Genomic DNA, 16354 nt, shown 5'->3' with positions numbered 1-16354 from the left:
TCTAGTGACCCGTGGGCCGCTTCAGTGTGCAATAAAATAAGTGACCAGGTCATCAAGGTGAGCTAACAATTCCCTGGCCTCGCTAAACTCCCTAGGGCAAGGCTCTGGCCATTTCAATGTCCTAAAAATAAAAGCTCTAGCATTGAGGGCAACATCTTTGTCCCTAACTCCACTGTGCCTACAGGCTCCTTGCATTTTAATTGGGGCAATCCATTCATTCCCTTTCTAGGCTGGAGTCCAAAGCCTTCTGGCTTCACTCTTAGGTGGAGAGATCTTTTGTTTTTGTCTCTCCTTTGCCAGAAGGACTTCAAAGAATGGAGGGAAGGAAAGGAGTCTTCCAGATAGCATTTCTCCTTGGTGTGTCTGCTCCCCTTGCTTTCCCAGCTCCTCTCGGCAAGCCAGAATCTTCAGATACTGAGCAGCTGGCTAGAATAGGCTTCACTTCTCTTGTAGAAAAAGAATGATTCTATTAGAACAACTTCTTTTTCTCATCCTCCCACCCAATTCTCTTAGGCCAAGACCACGAATTCAGTGACCACAGGAAAACATTTTTCTCTTAGCTCAAAGACATCTTATTCTACAGTCTCTTAGCACAAAGACATCTTATTCTACAGTCATAGGGATTTAATACCATCATCAGAAATGGTGAATAAACTAACTACACATTAATGATCTGACTGGAAAGAAGGTTCATTCAATCAAAATTCCTTTCCCTGGTCCTTCTCTATGGCTGAACTTCACCACCTACCTGAATGATGAGACAGACCTACATATTCATCTCACCAGAAATCCAAATTTATTTCCATGTTTAACATACACATCAAACACTGCCCTTTTCTCAGTTCCTGTATGCGTTTTTCCTGCATGTATATCTGTACGTTACTTGCATGCAGTGTTCATGGGGGTCAGAGTGGGCACTGGATTGCCTGGAACTGGAGTTACGAACATCTGTGAGTCCCCCTATGGGTGCTGAGAATTGAACCTGGGTCCTCGGGAAGAGCAGCCAGGGCTTTTGATCACTGAGCCATCTCTATTACTCCTCCATTTCATTTATACATCACCTAGTCTGAGAGAAGGGGACAGCGAGATGGCTCAGTAGGTGAAAGCAGTTGCCATGCAAGTCTCATAACCAGAGATAACACCCAGAAGCCATAGAAGGACAGAATGCATGCTACTCCTGAAGATGCTACTAAAGTACACGTGGGCATGGTGCTTACATGCCCACCCCACCCCTCACACACACATATACACACACACATTACACACACACACACACACACACACACAAACCACCACCACTAATAATAATCTTGATGATGAATAAACTTTCTAAAAAGTTTTCTTGGAATCTACAGTTGAATGAAAACATTCAGAATGTGAATCAAAAGACTTAAGGAAAACATTTTTTAAAAAGTAGACAAGTGAGAAATAGGTAAAGAAACTTTTTTTTTTTTCGAAACTTTTTTATGTTGTCAGATGCCCCTGAGAATCATAAGATAACTACTGATTTTCTGGAAGCTGAAAACCTACCTACCTGTGAACTCTCTAAGAGTCACCAGTGGTCCAGGGCAAACTGAGCAAGAACTTCGAAGAAGCCGCGTGGTGGTGACGCATGTGTTTAATCCCAGCACTCGGGAGGCAGAGGCAGGCAGATCTCTGTGAGTTCAAGTCTAGCCTAATCTACTGAGCAAGTTCCAGGACAGGTTTCAAAGCCACAGAGAAACTCTGTCTCGGAAAAACAAAAACAAAAAAACTTCAAAGATGTCCTGGAAGTAACTGATAACTGACAAGGGAGAGTGCTTTGAATTTTAGTTTTTATTCTTCACAAGAGATAATAGCTGAACCTGGCTATAAAACGAAGCTCTTGAATAGAACAAAAAAGGAAAGCATAACAAAGACAAACAAAAAACTTCTCCCAATATCTACTTTTTCCTTTACTTCCTCAGAGACAAGTTCAAGTTTCCAGCTACCATGAAATGTAAAACATTAACGATAATAACAAAAATGCACGAAGTTGCTGAAAGACATGCATGGGAAAACAGGTGGTTGGTTATCAACAGGAAATGGACAGGAGAAATCACACAGGTGCAAGCTGGCTCTGGGTTCCTACTAGAAGGCTTGGGAAGAAGCTGAGTGAGTGTCTGTTAAATTCTGAGCACTACACTCTGTCTTTGGATGCCCACACCTAGCAGAACTGCAGAGAGGAAGCGCTTGCACGGGTCTTATCTCCATATAAAGTTCAAGGTGGTGAACCTGCTGCCTTTGGGTGCAATTATTCATCCTACTGAATCGTAAATTTCAGTATTACCGAAAGAATGGAGCAGGCTGCAGTGAGTGCAAGCAGCGGCAAGGGCCTCCAGCATGATGAGGAAGGAGGATGCTGTAGAGATATAGGCTATTTCTGTGTGATGCTTACAGGTCCAGCCATAGTCTTGATAACACGACACATGACCCACACATGTTCCACTTAAGTTAAAACCTTGCACTATCCACTATCCACCAACGTCCAAAGTGAACGAAGGTCTAACCTGTGGACTGTTTATGTTGGCCACGCTGAGTGGACTGATGGCCAGTTTCTCTTCATTTTCTTTTGTTGTGAACTCTACCAGCCATCCTACTTGTTAAACACAGCCCAAGGCAGGAAGCCCAGGGGGAGCAGGCCCACGAGGAAAAGGATGGTTTAGACGATAAGAAAGCATCCTGTAGCCTTTTATTTAGCGTGCTCTCTCAAAGGTCAAGTGGCACACGGGCAGGTTTAGAATCTGGCTCTTGGATTTCTTAATCCTCTGCTCTTAAACAAGACTAATGCTCTGTATAGTCTTAGGGGACCAGATAGTCCTATGCATAGTTCAGTCTAGCTTCTTCCTAGGCTCCATCTTCACAGAGCTAGTGGATTCATCAGACACAGAAATGCATGAGATTATTGATATCTGAGCAATTTTCAAGACAAACTTAGTCTTCCATAATTGTAACTTTTTGCTTTGTCTTCTACGGACACTAATACACCTTCAATTCAATGAAAGGCTAGGGTTAGGGTACAGCAGGTGATAATAATTGTCTTGGGTGCACAATTTATGATGTACCAAAAAAAATCTCAGCTGTCAAAACAATACTTTGCAACATGTTATAAATGTGATACTTTTAAAAATATCAAAGCAAACCAGCAAAGTAGGGCCCAGACATTAGCCTTTTGCTGCTGTCAATAAAGCTTTATTGCCAGGACTGAGGTAAGCTGTAGTCTTACATGTCTGAGCTGGATTTTGTCTTTAAAGTCTAATATTTTGTTCACCAAGGATATTTTTGTATTATTAAATTTTTAGAGATGGTGTCCCAAGTAGCCCACAATGACCTCAGGTCTTGCTACAAAGCTGACACTGACCTTGAGTCTCTGGTCTCACCTCCCAACTGCTGAGATTAGAGGTGTGAATTAGCACAGTCATTTTTTACAAGGTGGTGACCAAACCCACCGACCATGCATGCTAGACACCCATTCTACCAACTGAGCTATTAACGTTGCTTCAGGTAATAAAGTCTTAACTCTATAGCAAAATCATTGTCGATAACCACTCAGGATCCTTAGCTGGATGGAAACAACATAATTAAGGCTAAGTCCGAAATCAGCTTCACCAAAGGAAGTGGTAACGAGTCGAGGCAAGTTGCCCCATCTGTCACCCTAATTGTTTTGAGCAATTAGAGGCTAAACGTGAAGTCTGAACAAGAAGCAAAAGGATCTGGATACTTTGAATATTATCCAGGCCCTGAAGGCATGGACACTCAGAAGAGAGTTCTTTCTGCCCTCCCATCACCTTCCAGCCCTGGCCTCCCACCCCTTACTCCCCTTGCTTCTGGTATATTTCAGGAGAAGGAAGCCCTAGAGCACTGTTAGTGAGAGGAAGTGTGAGGCATGAGGCAAATACCACAACACAGCGCTGGCTGCTCCAAGGTCTTGAGGCCGGTGCACCGGGTGTTAAAGCTCCTCTCTGTCACTTCTTAGCCCCTAACCTGGAGCAAATTCCCAAACCATTACCTGCCTCGGTGTCCTCACAGAGAAAGGGACTTCACAGTAAAACCTTCCTTATTGGATTGGTGTAAAGTATACACAGGATGACTCAGTGAAAGTGCTGAGAGTGGGCATTCAACAGAGGTAACTGACCAAAAGTAAAGACCAGCCAGGCTTGTGCTTCCTGTCTGTAATCTCACTATAGTGGAGGTGGAGGCAGGAGGATCAGAAGTTCAAGGCTAGCCAACCTGTGCTATATAGACAGTCAAAGGCTAGCCTGGGCTATATGAAATCTTTTATACAAAATAAATAGTAATAACAATAGTCACACTTTTGTACTGATTCATATGACTGGCTTTTCTGGTTGTCATACTATGATACCGTGGGTTGAGTAATTTATAAAGAATATAAATTTAATCCTCACAGATCAGGAGGCTGGGAAGGGAAGGTCAAGATAAAGATACCAGATTAAGATCCTGGTGAGGGTCCATTCTGTACAGACAGCAGCTGGTGTTCTCACGTGGCAAAAAGACAAACATTTCCATGGGGGAGGGGTGCTGAGCCCCTTCACAAAGGGTCCACCTTCAAGATGACCTAGTCACCTCCCAAAGGACCCCATAATACCAAAACATTGGTGATTAGATTTCAACATAAATCCTGGAGAGACAAAACATTCAAACCACAGCCCCCGTGTTCCATCATTTTCCTGTATGGAGAGCTGAAGAGCCAGTGTCAGAGGTTCACTAAGAGTGGCTCCCTCACTCCCCAGCCAGCCAGAACCAGTCTGGATCTGACACAGCGTGGCTCAATCACCAACAAATCGCTGAAAGCCTGATGATTAGAAATGAAAAATGACACCCAAATGTTTGAGGTATTCTGTCAAAATGGAAACACCTGTTATATGGCAGAATCATACTTTATATTTTCGTATGTAACTCAACTTAATTTCATTTTATATGTATAGGTGTTTTGCTTGCATTTATGTCTGTGTACCACAGGTATGCAGTGCCCAAGGAAGCCAGAAAAAGACATTAGATCCCCTGGAACTGAAGCTACAGATGTGAGTCACCAACATAGGTGCCAGGATTTAAAGCCAGGTCCTCTGGAAGAGCAGCAAGCGCTCGTAAACCCTGAACTGTCTAACTCTCCAGACCGGTATATTTTCTTGAAATTATTTTTAATGACAAGGAAGCATGTTAGAGAAAAGGAATCTCTTTTTAAAAATGTCTTCAGTAGTTAGTTTTCTGTTGCTGTAATAAAAAAAAAACCTATGATCAAGGGCAACTCATGGAGGAAAGCTTATTTGGCTTCCAGTTCCAGGGGGTCAGAATCCGCCCTGGTGGTGATGACAAGCTAGCAGAGCCGGAGTCAGAGCTAGAAGCCAAGAGACTCCCCTTCCATCCACATAAAGGAAGTTGAGAGAACAAACTGGAAGCTGGGTGAGGCAATGAGCTCTCAAAGCCTTCCCCCCAACTGATGTACTTCCTTCGGTAAGGTTCCGCCTCCTAAAGGTTCCTCCCCAGGGTCACCAAACTGGGACCAAGTTTTCAAATATCTGAGCCTATCGGGGACAGCTTTAATTTAAGCCACTACAGGTTCTTCCCATGCTGCCTAAACTGATCTCAAACTCCTGCGCTCAGATGACATCCAGTGTCAAGCAAGACTGCACACATGCTCAGACCACTGCTTCCTTTGAATCGTCCTTCCCAATATTAGGGACTGCATGCAGATCTACAGGTATGCAAGGCAATGCTCGACCAGCCCTTTACATCTTTTATTTTAATTGACAGGGTCTTTCTAAATTTCCCCAAGCTTTACAACTAGGCCTGACTTCAGATTGTATTTTTAAAAGTAAAACTAGCAAAACAGTTAACACATCAACAGAAACACATAGCAATTCTGGTTTTTTTACTAATATGACTCTGTAGTAGACAGGATGATGTCCTCCACCCGCTGCATATAAGATGTCCTTCTAACCCCCAAGACCTGTGAATGTATTACCTTACACGGCAAAGGGATTTAGCAGATACGAGGAACATGAACTTGGTGGTTTGAATAAGAATGGCCCCTATAGGCTCATGGATTTGGATGTTTGGGCTTTAGGGAGTGGTGCGACTTCACAGGGATTGGGAAGTGTGCCCTTGTTGGAGGAAGTATATCAGTGGGGGGGGGTGGGATTTGGGGTTTCAAATGCTCAAGCCAGCCCCCCCTCTGTCCCTCTCCTTCCTGCTGCCTGCCAATCCAGATGTAGAACTCTCAGCTACCTCTCCAGCACCATGCCTACCTGTGTACCACGACAATAATGGACTAAGCCTCTGAAGCTGTAAGCCTGCCGCAATAAAATGCTTTCCTTTATAAGAGTTTCCGTGGTCATGGTGTCTCTTTACAGCAACAGAATATTGACTGAGACATCGAGATAGGGAAATTATTCATATGAGCCCAACGTAACCACAACAGTTCTTAAAAATGGAATGGGGGGGGCACTGGAGAGATATTACTTCAGAATAAAGGCACAGAATAATACTACAGCTCTGGCTTTGGAGACAGAGGAAGGGGTCCCAGGTCAAAGAACTTGGGTGGCCTATGGAATCTATGAAGGACCAGGAAACCGATTCTTGCCTAGAATGTACAAAAAGGAACACCATGTCAGACTACTGAAAGGCAGAATTACGGGTGATAAGCGCACGCTGTTTAAGTCACCAAGTCTGTGGTCATTTGTTACAGCAGGAAGTTAAGAACTAACACACACACAGGATTATCAAACCATCCTTGATACACTGGAGCTCATACTGCAGTAAACGGCTAGGTCACTAGGTGGGGATGGGGAGTCAGGGTGGACAGTGAGGTGTGGGTTGGGGGGATGTGTAGGGATGAGTTCGATTCCCTGTGTTCTCTGAGGTTCACAGTGCAGCTTCTGATCATTTAAGTGCAACAAAATAAGATCTCTGTCACTCAAGGCCATCTCCTACCCTGAGGACTCTGATGCCAGAGGTCCCTGTTTAGGGATGGTCAGTGACTTACAGGTTAGAAACACTCATTCCTATGTGTCTGCAGCTTACAATACAGGAGCTGAGTAAATGTAATTCCAATTTCTGATAATAGATAAAAATATAGGTACTCATGCTGGGGAGTGGTGATGCACACCCTTAATCTCAGCACTCGGGAGGCAGAGACAGGCGGATCTCGGTGAGTTTGAGGCCAGCCTGGTCTATAGAGCTAGGTCCAGGACAATCAGGGCTACATAGTGAGAGCTGTCTCAAAAACAAGACAAAAATGAAAATGGCCTAGAATCCAATCCTTTTGTGTACATATTTCAACCAAAACCTTGTCGTGGAGTTGAAAAGAGATGGGGTCTTTGCTCTCTCCTGTACATTGCCAGGTTCTGAAGCTCAAAAATCTGGAGCCCTAGAAGCCTTACAGACCTCTCACAGGAAAGCCCTTCAACAGCCTGTACAAAGCCAGATCCCCCCTTGACTTCCTCCCCAGCTCACCAGTTTCCTTGTGAGGTGGTGAGGTGCTGCTCCAAGGCGTATCATCTTCAAACTGGACCCAGTTGCTGATGGCCGAGGCCAAGTCAGGCGTGGGCTGCACTGGGCTCCCGGGAGGAGTGGTCGCTTCAGAGATGAGGCCCATCTTCTCAGAGGAGTCATCCTGCTCAGAGTGGGAAAGGTCCTGGCAGCCTCCATCCACGGCAGGATTCTCCCCGGAGGAGCTCTCAGACGGGTCTGAGGAAGATGATGATCCTGGGAAGTGTTCTTCTGTGGCCCCTACAGAGGGTACCAAACACGACCATCATGCAAGGAAGGATGCTAATCAGAAGTGACTAACCAAGGGACGGGGTGACACAACACTCACTGGAAGATGAAATGGCCATGCCGATCCATCTCCGTGTTAAAGGGCTGTGTCCCTAATAACTTTTAAAGCCTGTAATCTCATTTGTTCCTAGTTACTATCCCAGAGAACTGAGAAAAACATTCCCCATTATTGTATTTATTTATGTGTGTATGAGTGTATATGATGTATGTGTGTGGGGGTGTGTGGCGGAGGTTGATGTCAGGCATCTTCCTTGATTGTTCTTTACTTTTTGGGGTGACATATTCGATGTACACATGTGAGGGGGTACTCTGCCCAGTGCATAGTGTATGCACCTATGGAGGCTGGAGGTCAATACCAGGATGATTTTTTTTCAATTGCTCTCCACCTTACTTTCTGAGACAGGGTCTTTCCCTGAACCTGGATCCATCTATCCCGCTAGACTGGCTGATCCGTGAGCCCAGGGCTCTACCTGTTTGTACCCCCCCCCCAATGCTTGGGCTGTCTGTACACGCGCACCGCTCGCAATTTTCCATGGGCACTGGAGGTTAAATCCAGGTCCCAGTGCTTGCACAGCTGGTACTTTATCTGCTAAGCCATCTCTCCAGCCCTTGTTCATTATTTTTACTCTCAGTATCCGTGCCCAGTTTGAGAGCAAACAAATTCAAATGGCAATAGAGGTCAAGCAAGAAATATTCCTGAGCCGAGTGGGGACAAATGAGAAGCAGTAGGGTGCTGGGGACTACAGCCAAATGGTGGAGCTTCCCTCTGCACTAAAGAAATTCAAATTCAAATTTGAAACTCCATTCTGGACAAGCTACTCTGCAGGCAACCCGTGCAGACCCCACGAATCACTGGCAGCTCTGACACTGGGGTTCTTCCTTTTCTTCATGTTGTCCCACTGGCCCTGAAAGGCTTAATGCCCTTCAAAACTTGTTCCTTAAAAACTTTTATTACATTTTTTCCATAAAATATATTTTGATGATATTTGTTCTCCTTCCCAAACTCTTCCTAGATCCTCCCAAGGTCCCTACCCACTCAAGTTCATGTTTTTCCTCCTTCTGACTCAAAATAAACGAAACAGAAACAGGAAAAAAACAAAACAAAACAAAAATGCTCATGCGCACATACACACAGAGTCTGCTTTCTATAGGCCAGCTACATCTGGGCATGGAGCGTTACTGATAGACCTAGTGACACTCCATTGAGAAAATGGATTTTTCTTTTTCCCCCAGCAGGTAACAGTTGCAAATGGCTTCTTGGCTAAGGGTGGGACTTTGTGTCCAAGAAGATGGAGAAAGAAAACTTGTTTTTCACAATAAAGCATATGCACTGACTATAGTGGTTGAATATACAAATATATACATGTTTTTAAAATTCATCAACTACATAGCAAACAATGTCCATTTTACTGTATGAGAGTTTACCTGCTTTTGTATCGCGGAGCCTATATATGAAATATTCTAAAAAGTCAAAGAAATAATTTGAAAATCCTTTTTCCTATCATAAGATAATCATAGTGTCTTTTATACAATCAAAGGCTCCAGCACTATCTAAGTAAAATAAAAGGTGAGACACATACATAAGCTTAAGTTTTCTAGTTTCCACATTTAAAAGGAGCTGGTGGTGCTGGCGCACACCTTTAATCCCAGCAATGGGGAGGCAGAGGCGGGAAGATCTCTGTGAAATTGAGGCCAGCCTGGTCTACAGAGTGAGTTCTAGGACAACCAGGGGCTGTTACACAGAGAAACTTGTCTCCGTAAGCCAAAAAAAAAAAAAAGAAGAAAAAAAACAAAACAAAAACAAATAAAAACCGTTAATGGGATACTGAAACACGATTAATCAAAAACTCAAGAGACAGAAATTGGAGTTCAGCCTGAAGGTCAGAAAAGCAAAACAGCCAGCCACTGGCTCTTATTTATACTTTAGTCCAAAACGACGACGATCTTGCCTCCAGGAATCTCAGAATGAGACTGAGACTGAGAGCTGTCTCCTCCCATTTTATAATCCTCTCTAGTTCTGTGGTTAAGGGTGTGCACAACTACCTCCCGGTTTCTATGGCAAGCTAGTGTGGCTATTGAGATTAAAGGTGTGTGTCATTGCTGCCTGGTCTGTAAGGCTGGCCAGTGTGGCTGCTTTACTTTTCTGATCCTCAGGCAAGCTTGATTTATTAAAATACAAATGAAATACCACTACGAGACACAACTGTGTGTATGTGTGAGAGAGTGTGTGTGTTTTGAGTGTGTGTCTCTGTGCTGAATGCACATGTGTGCGGGCAGGTGCATACATGTGCCTATGCATGTGTGGCAGCCAGAAGCGCTCACCTAGTATTTTTTCCTATCACACTTTGCTTTATTCCCTTGAGACGGGTCTCTCACTGGATCCAGATTTAGGCTGGTAGCCATCCATTCCCGGCAATCCTACTTCATGTCCTCCACAGGACTGGGTCAGAGTTGCGTACAGCTATGCTGGACTTATAGCATGGTTCCTGGCCATTTGAAATTAGGGCCCCCATGCTTGCAGAGCCAGCGCTTTCACTGAGTAAGTCGTCTTCCCAGCCCCCCAGACATGTGATCTTTAGTAGGTCTTTGACATTCAGAGAATGCACATCTCCATACAGGACACTTTGGCCACGTTTCAATTCAGATTTGCCACATTTTAAGGCTTCACTATCCACATGGTGACCACACCAGGCTGTATACCTGTTGACTGCCACTTCCCATCTGTGCAGATGAAGGTCAGTAGGTATAGGGGAAGCAGAGCAGAACCAACCGGCCTGGTGCTGCAAATATCCCTGGGTCTACCTTGACCTTCACCCTGGAGCACTAGTCTCCTACAGGGCAATGTGGTCACTTCTACTGTGACAACGCTCAGCTCCTTTTGTGAGCCAGGTACTCCAGCAGGCATTTTACATCTGCTGACTAAATGCTCGCAGAAGCTCCCGAGGCAGGGCCTGTGATCACTCCTCTTATAAATAGACAAGGCAGCGGTGGTAATTGCAGTGCTCCGGAGAGGGAGGTAGGAGAGCTGCTGGGGAGTCATGGCTAGCCTAGTCTACAGTGACTTCCAGGACAGCCAAGATTATAGTGTAAAAACCTGTCCTAAAATTAAAACACAAAACCAGCTGGGTGTGGTGGAGCATGCTGTTAGTCCCAGCACTTGGGGGGGGGAGAGGCAGAGGCAGGTGGATCTCTGAGTTCGAGGCCAGCCTGGTCAAGGGATTGAGTTTCAGGACAGCCAAGATACACAGGTTTCCCTGTCTCAAAAACAAGAAGCAAAAGGAAACAACAACAGAAACAAATCACAAGGCAAAAAAAAAAAACCAAAAGAGTTTCAGAAAGATGTGGGTAAGAGCGTTGGCTGTGCAAGCGTGAGGACCCGGGTTCAAGTCCTCGGTACCCACCTATAAACCATGCCTGGCAGCACACGCCTATAACCGCGGCGTTGCGTAAAGACAAGCAGATCGTGGTCAGCCAGCCTCGCTAACACACGGGCTTCTGTTTTGTTGGTAGATCATGTCTCAAGACAACAGGGCAGAGAACGATGGCACCTGAGTCCTGCTCGAGCCTCCGCATAGATGGGCACGGCATGTGCACACGCCAAACACCCGCCATCTCACCCCACACGTACATCGTTCACCCCAGAACATACCATTCGTCTGTGGTGATGCCAAGGTAAGAGATCTGCAATCTGGCTCAGAACCTGTCTGTCACTTCGAGCAATTACACTTTAAAAGTTGAGAAAAATCCAAAGGGTTGGTGGGAGGAGCCACCAAAATGGCCAACAGGAAAGCAGTATGCAATTAGAAGTTTTGTCTCCTGGAAGGAATAAGCAAGTCCCTGCCACTGGTGCTCCAGGGTTGTAGTGCAGTCTCACGTGAACAAGGAACCTCTTCCTGCTACTCAATGAAAGAAACCATGCGCACCCCTGGTAAGGGACCAAAAGGCTTTTTTCTTTTTTCCTTTTAAATCCCACCCACGAATGATCAAGAACCAGACAGAAATCTTGTCACTTTAAAAAAAAAATCTTGTCCTTACCCTCTGAAGGGGCAGGGAACAGGGGCTCTTCACTGAAGGAGACCCACTCCGACTGGTGGGTAGCAACGACATGGTCCAAGGTCGTCATGCTAAGAGAAGGCTGCTCATCTTCACCCTGCTGACCTCAAGTAGACCCCAGAAAGACGTCTGGGGAGAGCAGGGCAGCAGCACTGTGAGCTTGGGCCTCCAGTCTACCACAGACGTCCGTGAAAGCCAGCAATCGGAACAGAGTCAAGATTGGTCCTCCTTGCCTTTGGTCAATCTGCCAGGCGGAGATCTGTTGAAATGAGAAAGGAAATTGAAATCCACAGAGACCCAGGGCTTTGAACACCACAATGAGGTCTCGGGTAGTTCCCAACATGCCATGTTTCTCTCTCCTCGTCTTTCTCTCCTCAACCGTCTCTACTGACGCAAGATCCCTGTAGAAGGAGTCAGGTCAGACCACTCATTTAATAACCACTCAAAGTTTAGCATTTTCAGATTGGCTTCCCTGATTTCCCCAACCATTCTCTTTCGGAAACACTGATAGCTATAATGGAAGGCTATTGGTTATTATTAAGCATTAAAACTTGTTCAGAGGCTTTCCCGGGTTTTACCCAGATGGTGAAATAAAAGCATGCTCCTTCTTGTTTAACCGAAGCCCTTGCTTGTCTCAGGCAGGTTACTTTTTGTGAGTCTAATCTGAATCTCTGGCAGAAACCCAGCTGTAACAGATAGCATCTCCAAGCGTGATTAACCAATCAGGAAAAAAACAAAACAACACAAAACAATAACGGAGTCACCGCTTGTTCATTTAAAGGAAGAGGTTGGGGAATATTTGATTTACTGATTAAAAATGAAAAAGCAAGTTAAATACATTTTCAATCTCGGTCAATTTGAATTAGTGTATAAATGTCAAATCCTTCCTTGTAAGGCAATTATGTTCTGTGAATGCTCAAGATTATTTAATTGGCTTATAATTTTCTTTGTGTTATTAATGTCTTTTTACAACTGGAACCTCGCTCTTGATCTTATGATGAATGGATAAAATGAGAATTGGTGCAAAATTAATGTGCTTTCACAAAGGAGCTTCTGTCTGTCTCGGGCCCCATTGTTCTTGCTAAGCAAATACACTCTTCTGATGGTTTCGAGAGTGACGTAACTCAGCCTGCACAATAACAGTAGAAGTTAAACTTTGCTCTACATTATTATTTACAGTGAACAATTTATACTGAGAAAAAAAATCAGAATAGAAAACATTTGATGATTTTGGTGAGGAAAAGGTTTGTTTTATAGTTCTTAAAGCAACTGTTTCTATAAAATTTATAATCCTCAGAAACCTATTTTTATACTGCCCATCACTTAGGTTGTCAGTATACTGGTCAGCTGTTGTTTGTTTGAGACAGTCTCACACAGCTGAGGCCAAGATGACCTTGAACCTCTGATCCTCTAGCCTCCACCCCCGAATGCTGAGATTACGATTACACAGCAGTACACACGGTTTAAGAGGACTTCCTGCATAGCAGGCAAGCACTCTCCCAACTGAGTTGCTTTCACAGCCTTCACCGTCCATTTTATTTTATTTTTTTTTAATTTTTATTTATTATTTTTTTAATGATTTTATTTAACTTTATGTTCATTGGTGTGAAGGTGTCAGATCTCGTGGAACTGCATTTTCAGACAGTTGTGAGCTGCCATGTGGGTGCTGGGAATCAAACCCGGGTCCTCTGGAAGAGCAGTCACTGCTCTCAAGCGCTGAGCCATCTCTCCAGCCCTTCACCGTCCATTTTAGATGACTAGGGCAGGTGACAATATAGTTCTTTTATAGATTAAAAAAAAATCTGAGTAGAGAGAAATGAGGTGACTTATTCAACGCTAAAATGGGCCCTAACATTCCCAACACGCTTCTTCCAGGCTTTTTAAGTCAAAGAAATTCACGGTTTCAGGGCAATTGACTCTCGGTTTCCATGGTAGCCTCCTATATAAAGAAAGATCAAATAGAGGCCACAACAAACAGGTAGACTGGAAAATGGAAGCTGCTGGGTGACAAATCCATCCCTGAGCCCAGGTCCTCTAATGTCAAAACACTGTAATCTGAGTCACAGCCACGAAAAAGCACTACGGAGTATATTATAGACTATCATGCAACTAAAGTAGGTTACAAACATCAACTACAAGGGAACTCTACTAACATTTCCTGACAAACTCCCCTTATGGAGATCTGCCAGGACACCCAATGCGCATGAAGGATGGAATGTCCAGAAGTCTCTACTCCAAGGCCCTCCCCTGAGATCCTTACCAGCCACAGGACTGGACATGTATGAACAGTCTGGAGAAGGCTGCCGTCCTAACCCAGGTCTTAACTCAAAGGACTGGTCCTCATGAGTAGCAGCCTGTGAACTTTTTTTTCTCTCCAGCCCCATCAACGTCAAGGCTAGTGTCACTCAGTGTGGTAATGGCTGTGAGCCAGGAAAAGAAAGCAAAATTGAAGAGTCAGATGCATCTTCTGGATGTCAAGCCGAACCCCACTGCGCCTTTCAGACAGAAAGCCACAATGCAAGGCATGTGCTGACACACGCCACGTCACGGCTCCGTGGGAGTTTATCCCACAAGGGTGAGCCTAGCCAAAGCCGTGGATAAGTGGGCTTGGAGGGATGGATAGGGAGAAGGAAATAAAAGGTAAAAAGAGCAGAGAACCCTAAGAATAGGTGGGCTCTTCAGGATTAATAGCATAGCTCCTGAGTGTGTGTGTTTTACATCACACTTATTTATGTATGTGTGTGCATGCAAACCATGTGGAGGTCAGAGGATAATTTGCAGAAATCTGTTCTCTCCTTTCACTATGTAAGTTCCCGGTATCAAACACAGGTCAGCAGATTGGTGGCAAGTGCCTTTATCTGCTAATCCATTGTGTGGCCCAGTCCAGAGCTGAATGCTGTCCCAGACAGAGCTACGGTTGCTGTGATGAAACACCATGACCAAAGTAACTTGGGAGGAAAGGGTTAAATTAGCTGACACTTCCAGGTCATAGTCCAGCACTGATGGAAGCCAGGGCAGGAACTCAAACAGGGCAGGAACCTGAAGGCAGGAGCTGATGCAGAGAGGCCATGGAGGGATGCTGCTTACTAGCTTGCTCTCCATGGCTTGCTTAGCCTGCTTCTTATAGAACCCAGGGCAACCTGCCCAGAGGTGGACCCAGCCACAATAGGCTGGGCCCACCCCATCAATCTCTAATTTAAAAGTGCTCTACAGGCTTGCCTACAGGCCAATCTTAGGAAGACATTTTCTTAATTGGCGTTCCCGTCTCTCAGATGACTCTCGGCTTTGTCAAGCTGAGATAAAATTAGCCTGCACGAATGCTTGAACTCATAATTCAAGCTGCTTAAGTCCCAGTTTACTTCTGTACACCAAAAAGAACAAAACTCACTTCACCATTCAGAGCACTCAGTGGGATCATGAACGCCGCTGATGTTTAGTAGTGGGCATACTAAGCCCCCTGTACTGACAACAAGGGTAGGCTGGAGTTATTGAGCCTCTGGTGGGCTGCTGGCCTAGCATGCACAAGGCCCTGGACTCAACCCCACTGTGAGCACGGTGGCACACACCCGCAATCCCAGCACTCGGAAGGTGGAGGCAGGAGGATTAGACGGTCGAGAATATCCCTAGCTACATACATACAGTTTGAGACTAGCCTGGGCTTACATGAGACTCTGTCTTGGAAAGAAACAAATAAGTGACAACGACAATATCGGGTGACCTGCTGTAGGAAGTCTTACAGCCAGTGGTTACCCGCCCACTGGGGGGCGTGGTCGCTTATATTATATAAACTGATGTAGGGCATGCGTCCGGTCTCTTTTCCGGCTGCGGGATTCGGTTTCTGATCATCATTCAAGCGGAGGATTCTGATTTGTGAGTCTACCCCTAAATAAATAACCATCTATTTCTCAATTCTGAGCTAGTGTGGGATTTCTTTTAAGGGTCCGTCTTCAGTGACCTCACAGAGGGATTACGCTGGGCCAGGCTCCGCTCCAAACCCTATGCAAGCGTTGGCTATCGTCATCACCACAGTTGTTCCGTGTCTCAGCTGAGGTGGCACAGCTCTTTTGGAAAAGTGTTTGGATTAGAGTACAGACTTATTTAGCTGCCCTATTTCTGCCACTGATGCGTCCTCTTCCAGTGATTTCCCCTTTCCCTCATTGTGTTTGCTGAGAGAACAGGTCTCTCAGATGCTAGGTAGAGATAAGTGCTTGGTTCCGGGGCCCAGAAGGTCAGCTTCCTCTTTTCAGACAGAAGCACATTCTGCGTGAGAAACCAAAACCATCACTCAGCAAGAATAAATGGAAGAAGGGGCCCCTGGGAACTCTCTGCTCTTCCTTAGCTCATCCATCCCAGGTCAGGCATGAGCCAGATGTCAATACTGAACAGTCCAAGGAAAGACTGACAGAATACTTGTTACAGGGAATGTCCCAGCATATCCTGTGAAATGCCTTCTAGGTACTTGTCGTGAGAAGCGCTATGCGAGTTA

At 45.1% G+C, this 16354-nt stretch overlaps 1 protein-coding gene across 1 annotated transcript in view; it reads right to left on the bottom strand.

Annotated features, from left to right (window-relative positions):
- Ston2 (stonin 2) overlaps positions 1-16354 on the bottom strand; it is a 147885-nt gene that overhangs the window by 99896 nt on the left and 31635 nt on the right. Inside the window, exons 2-3 of the mRNA XM_075947250.1 lie at positions 11851-12127; positions 7492-7767 (exon numbers count right to left, since the gene is read on the bottom strand). Coding sequence (XP_075803365.1) covers positions 7492-7767; positions 11851-11938 — 364 coding nt within the window. The 5' untranslated portion in view covers positions 11939-12127. The remainder of the gene's footprint in view (positions 1-7491; positions 7768-11850; positions 12128-16354) is intronic.

This window comes from Microtus pennsylvanicus, chromosome 14 (genome assembly GCF_037038515.1).
Source record: "Microtus pennsylvanicus isolate mMicPen1 chromosome 14, mMicPen1.hap1, whole genome shotgun sequence".
In the NCBI taxonomy this organism is placed as follows: domain Eukaryota; kingdom Metazoa; phylum Chordata; class Mammalia; order Rodentia; family Cricetidae; genus Microtus; species Microtus pennsylvanicus.
The sequence above is the reverse complement of the archived record's forward strand: the minus strand, read 5'-3'. Positions and strand labels throughout refer to the sequence as shown.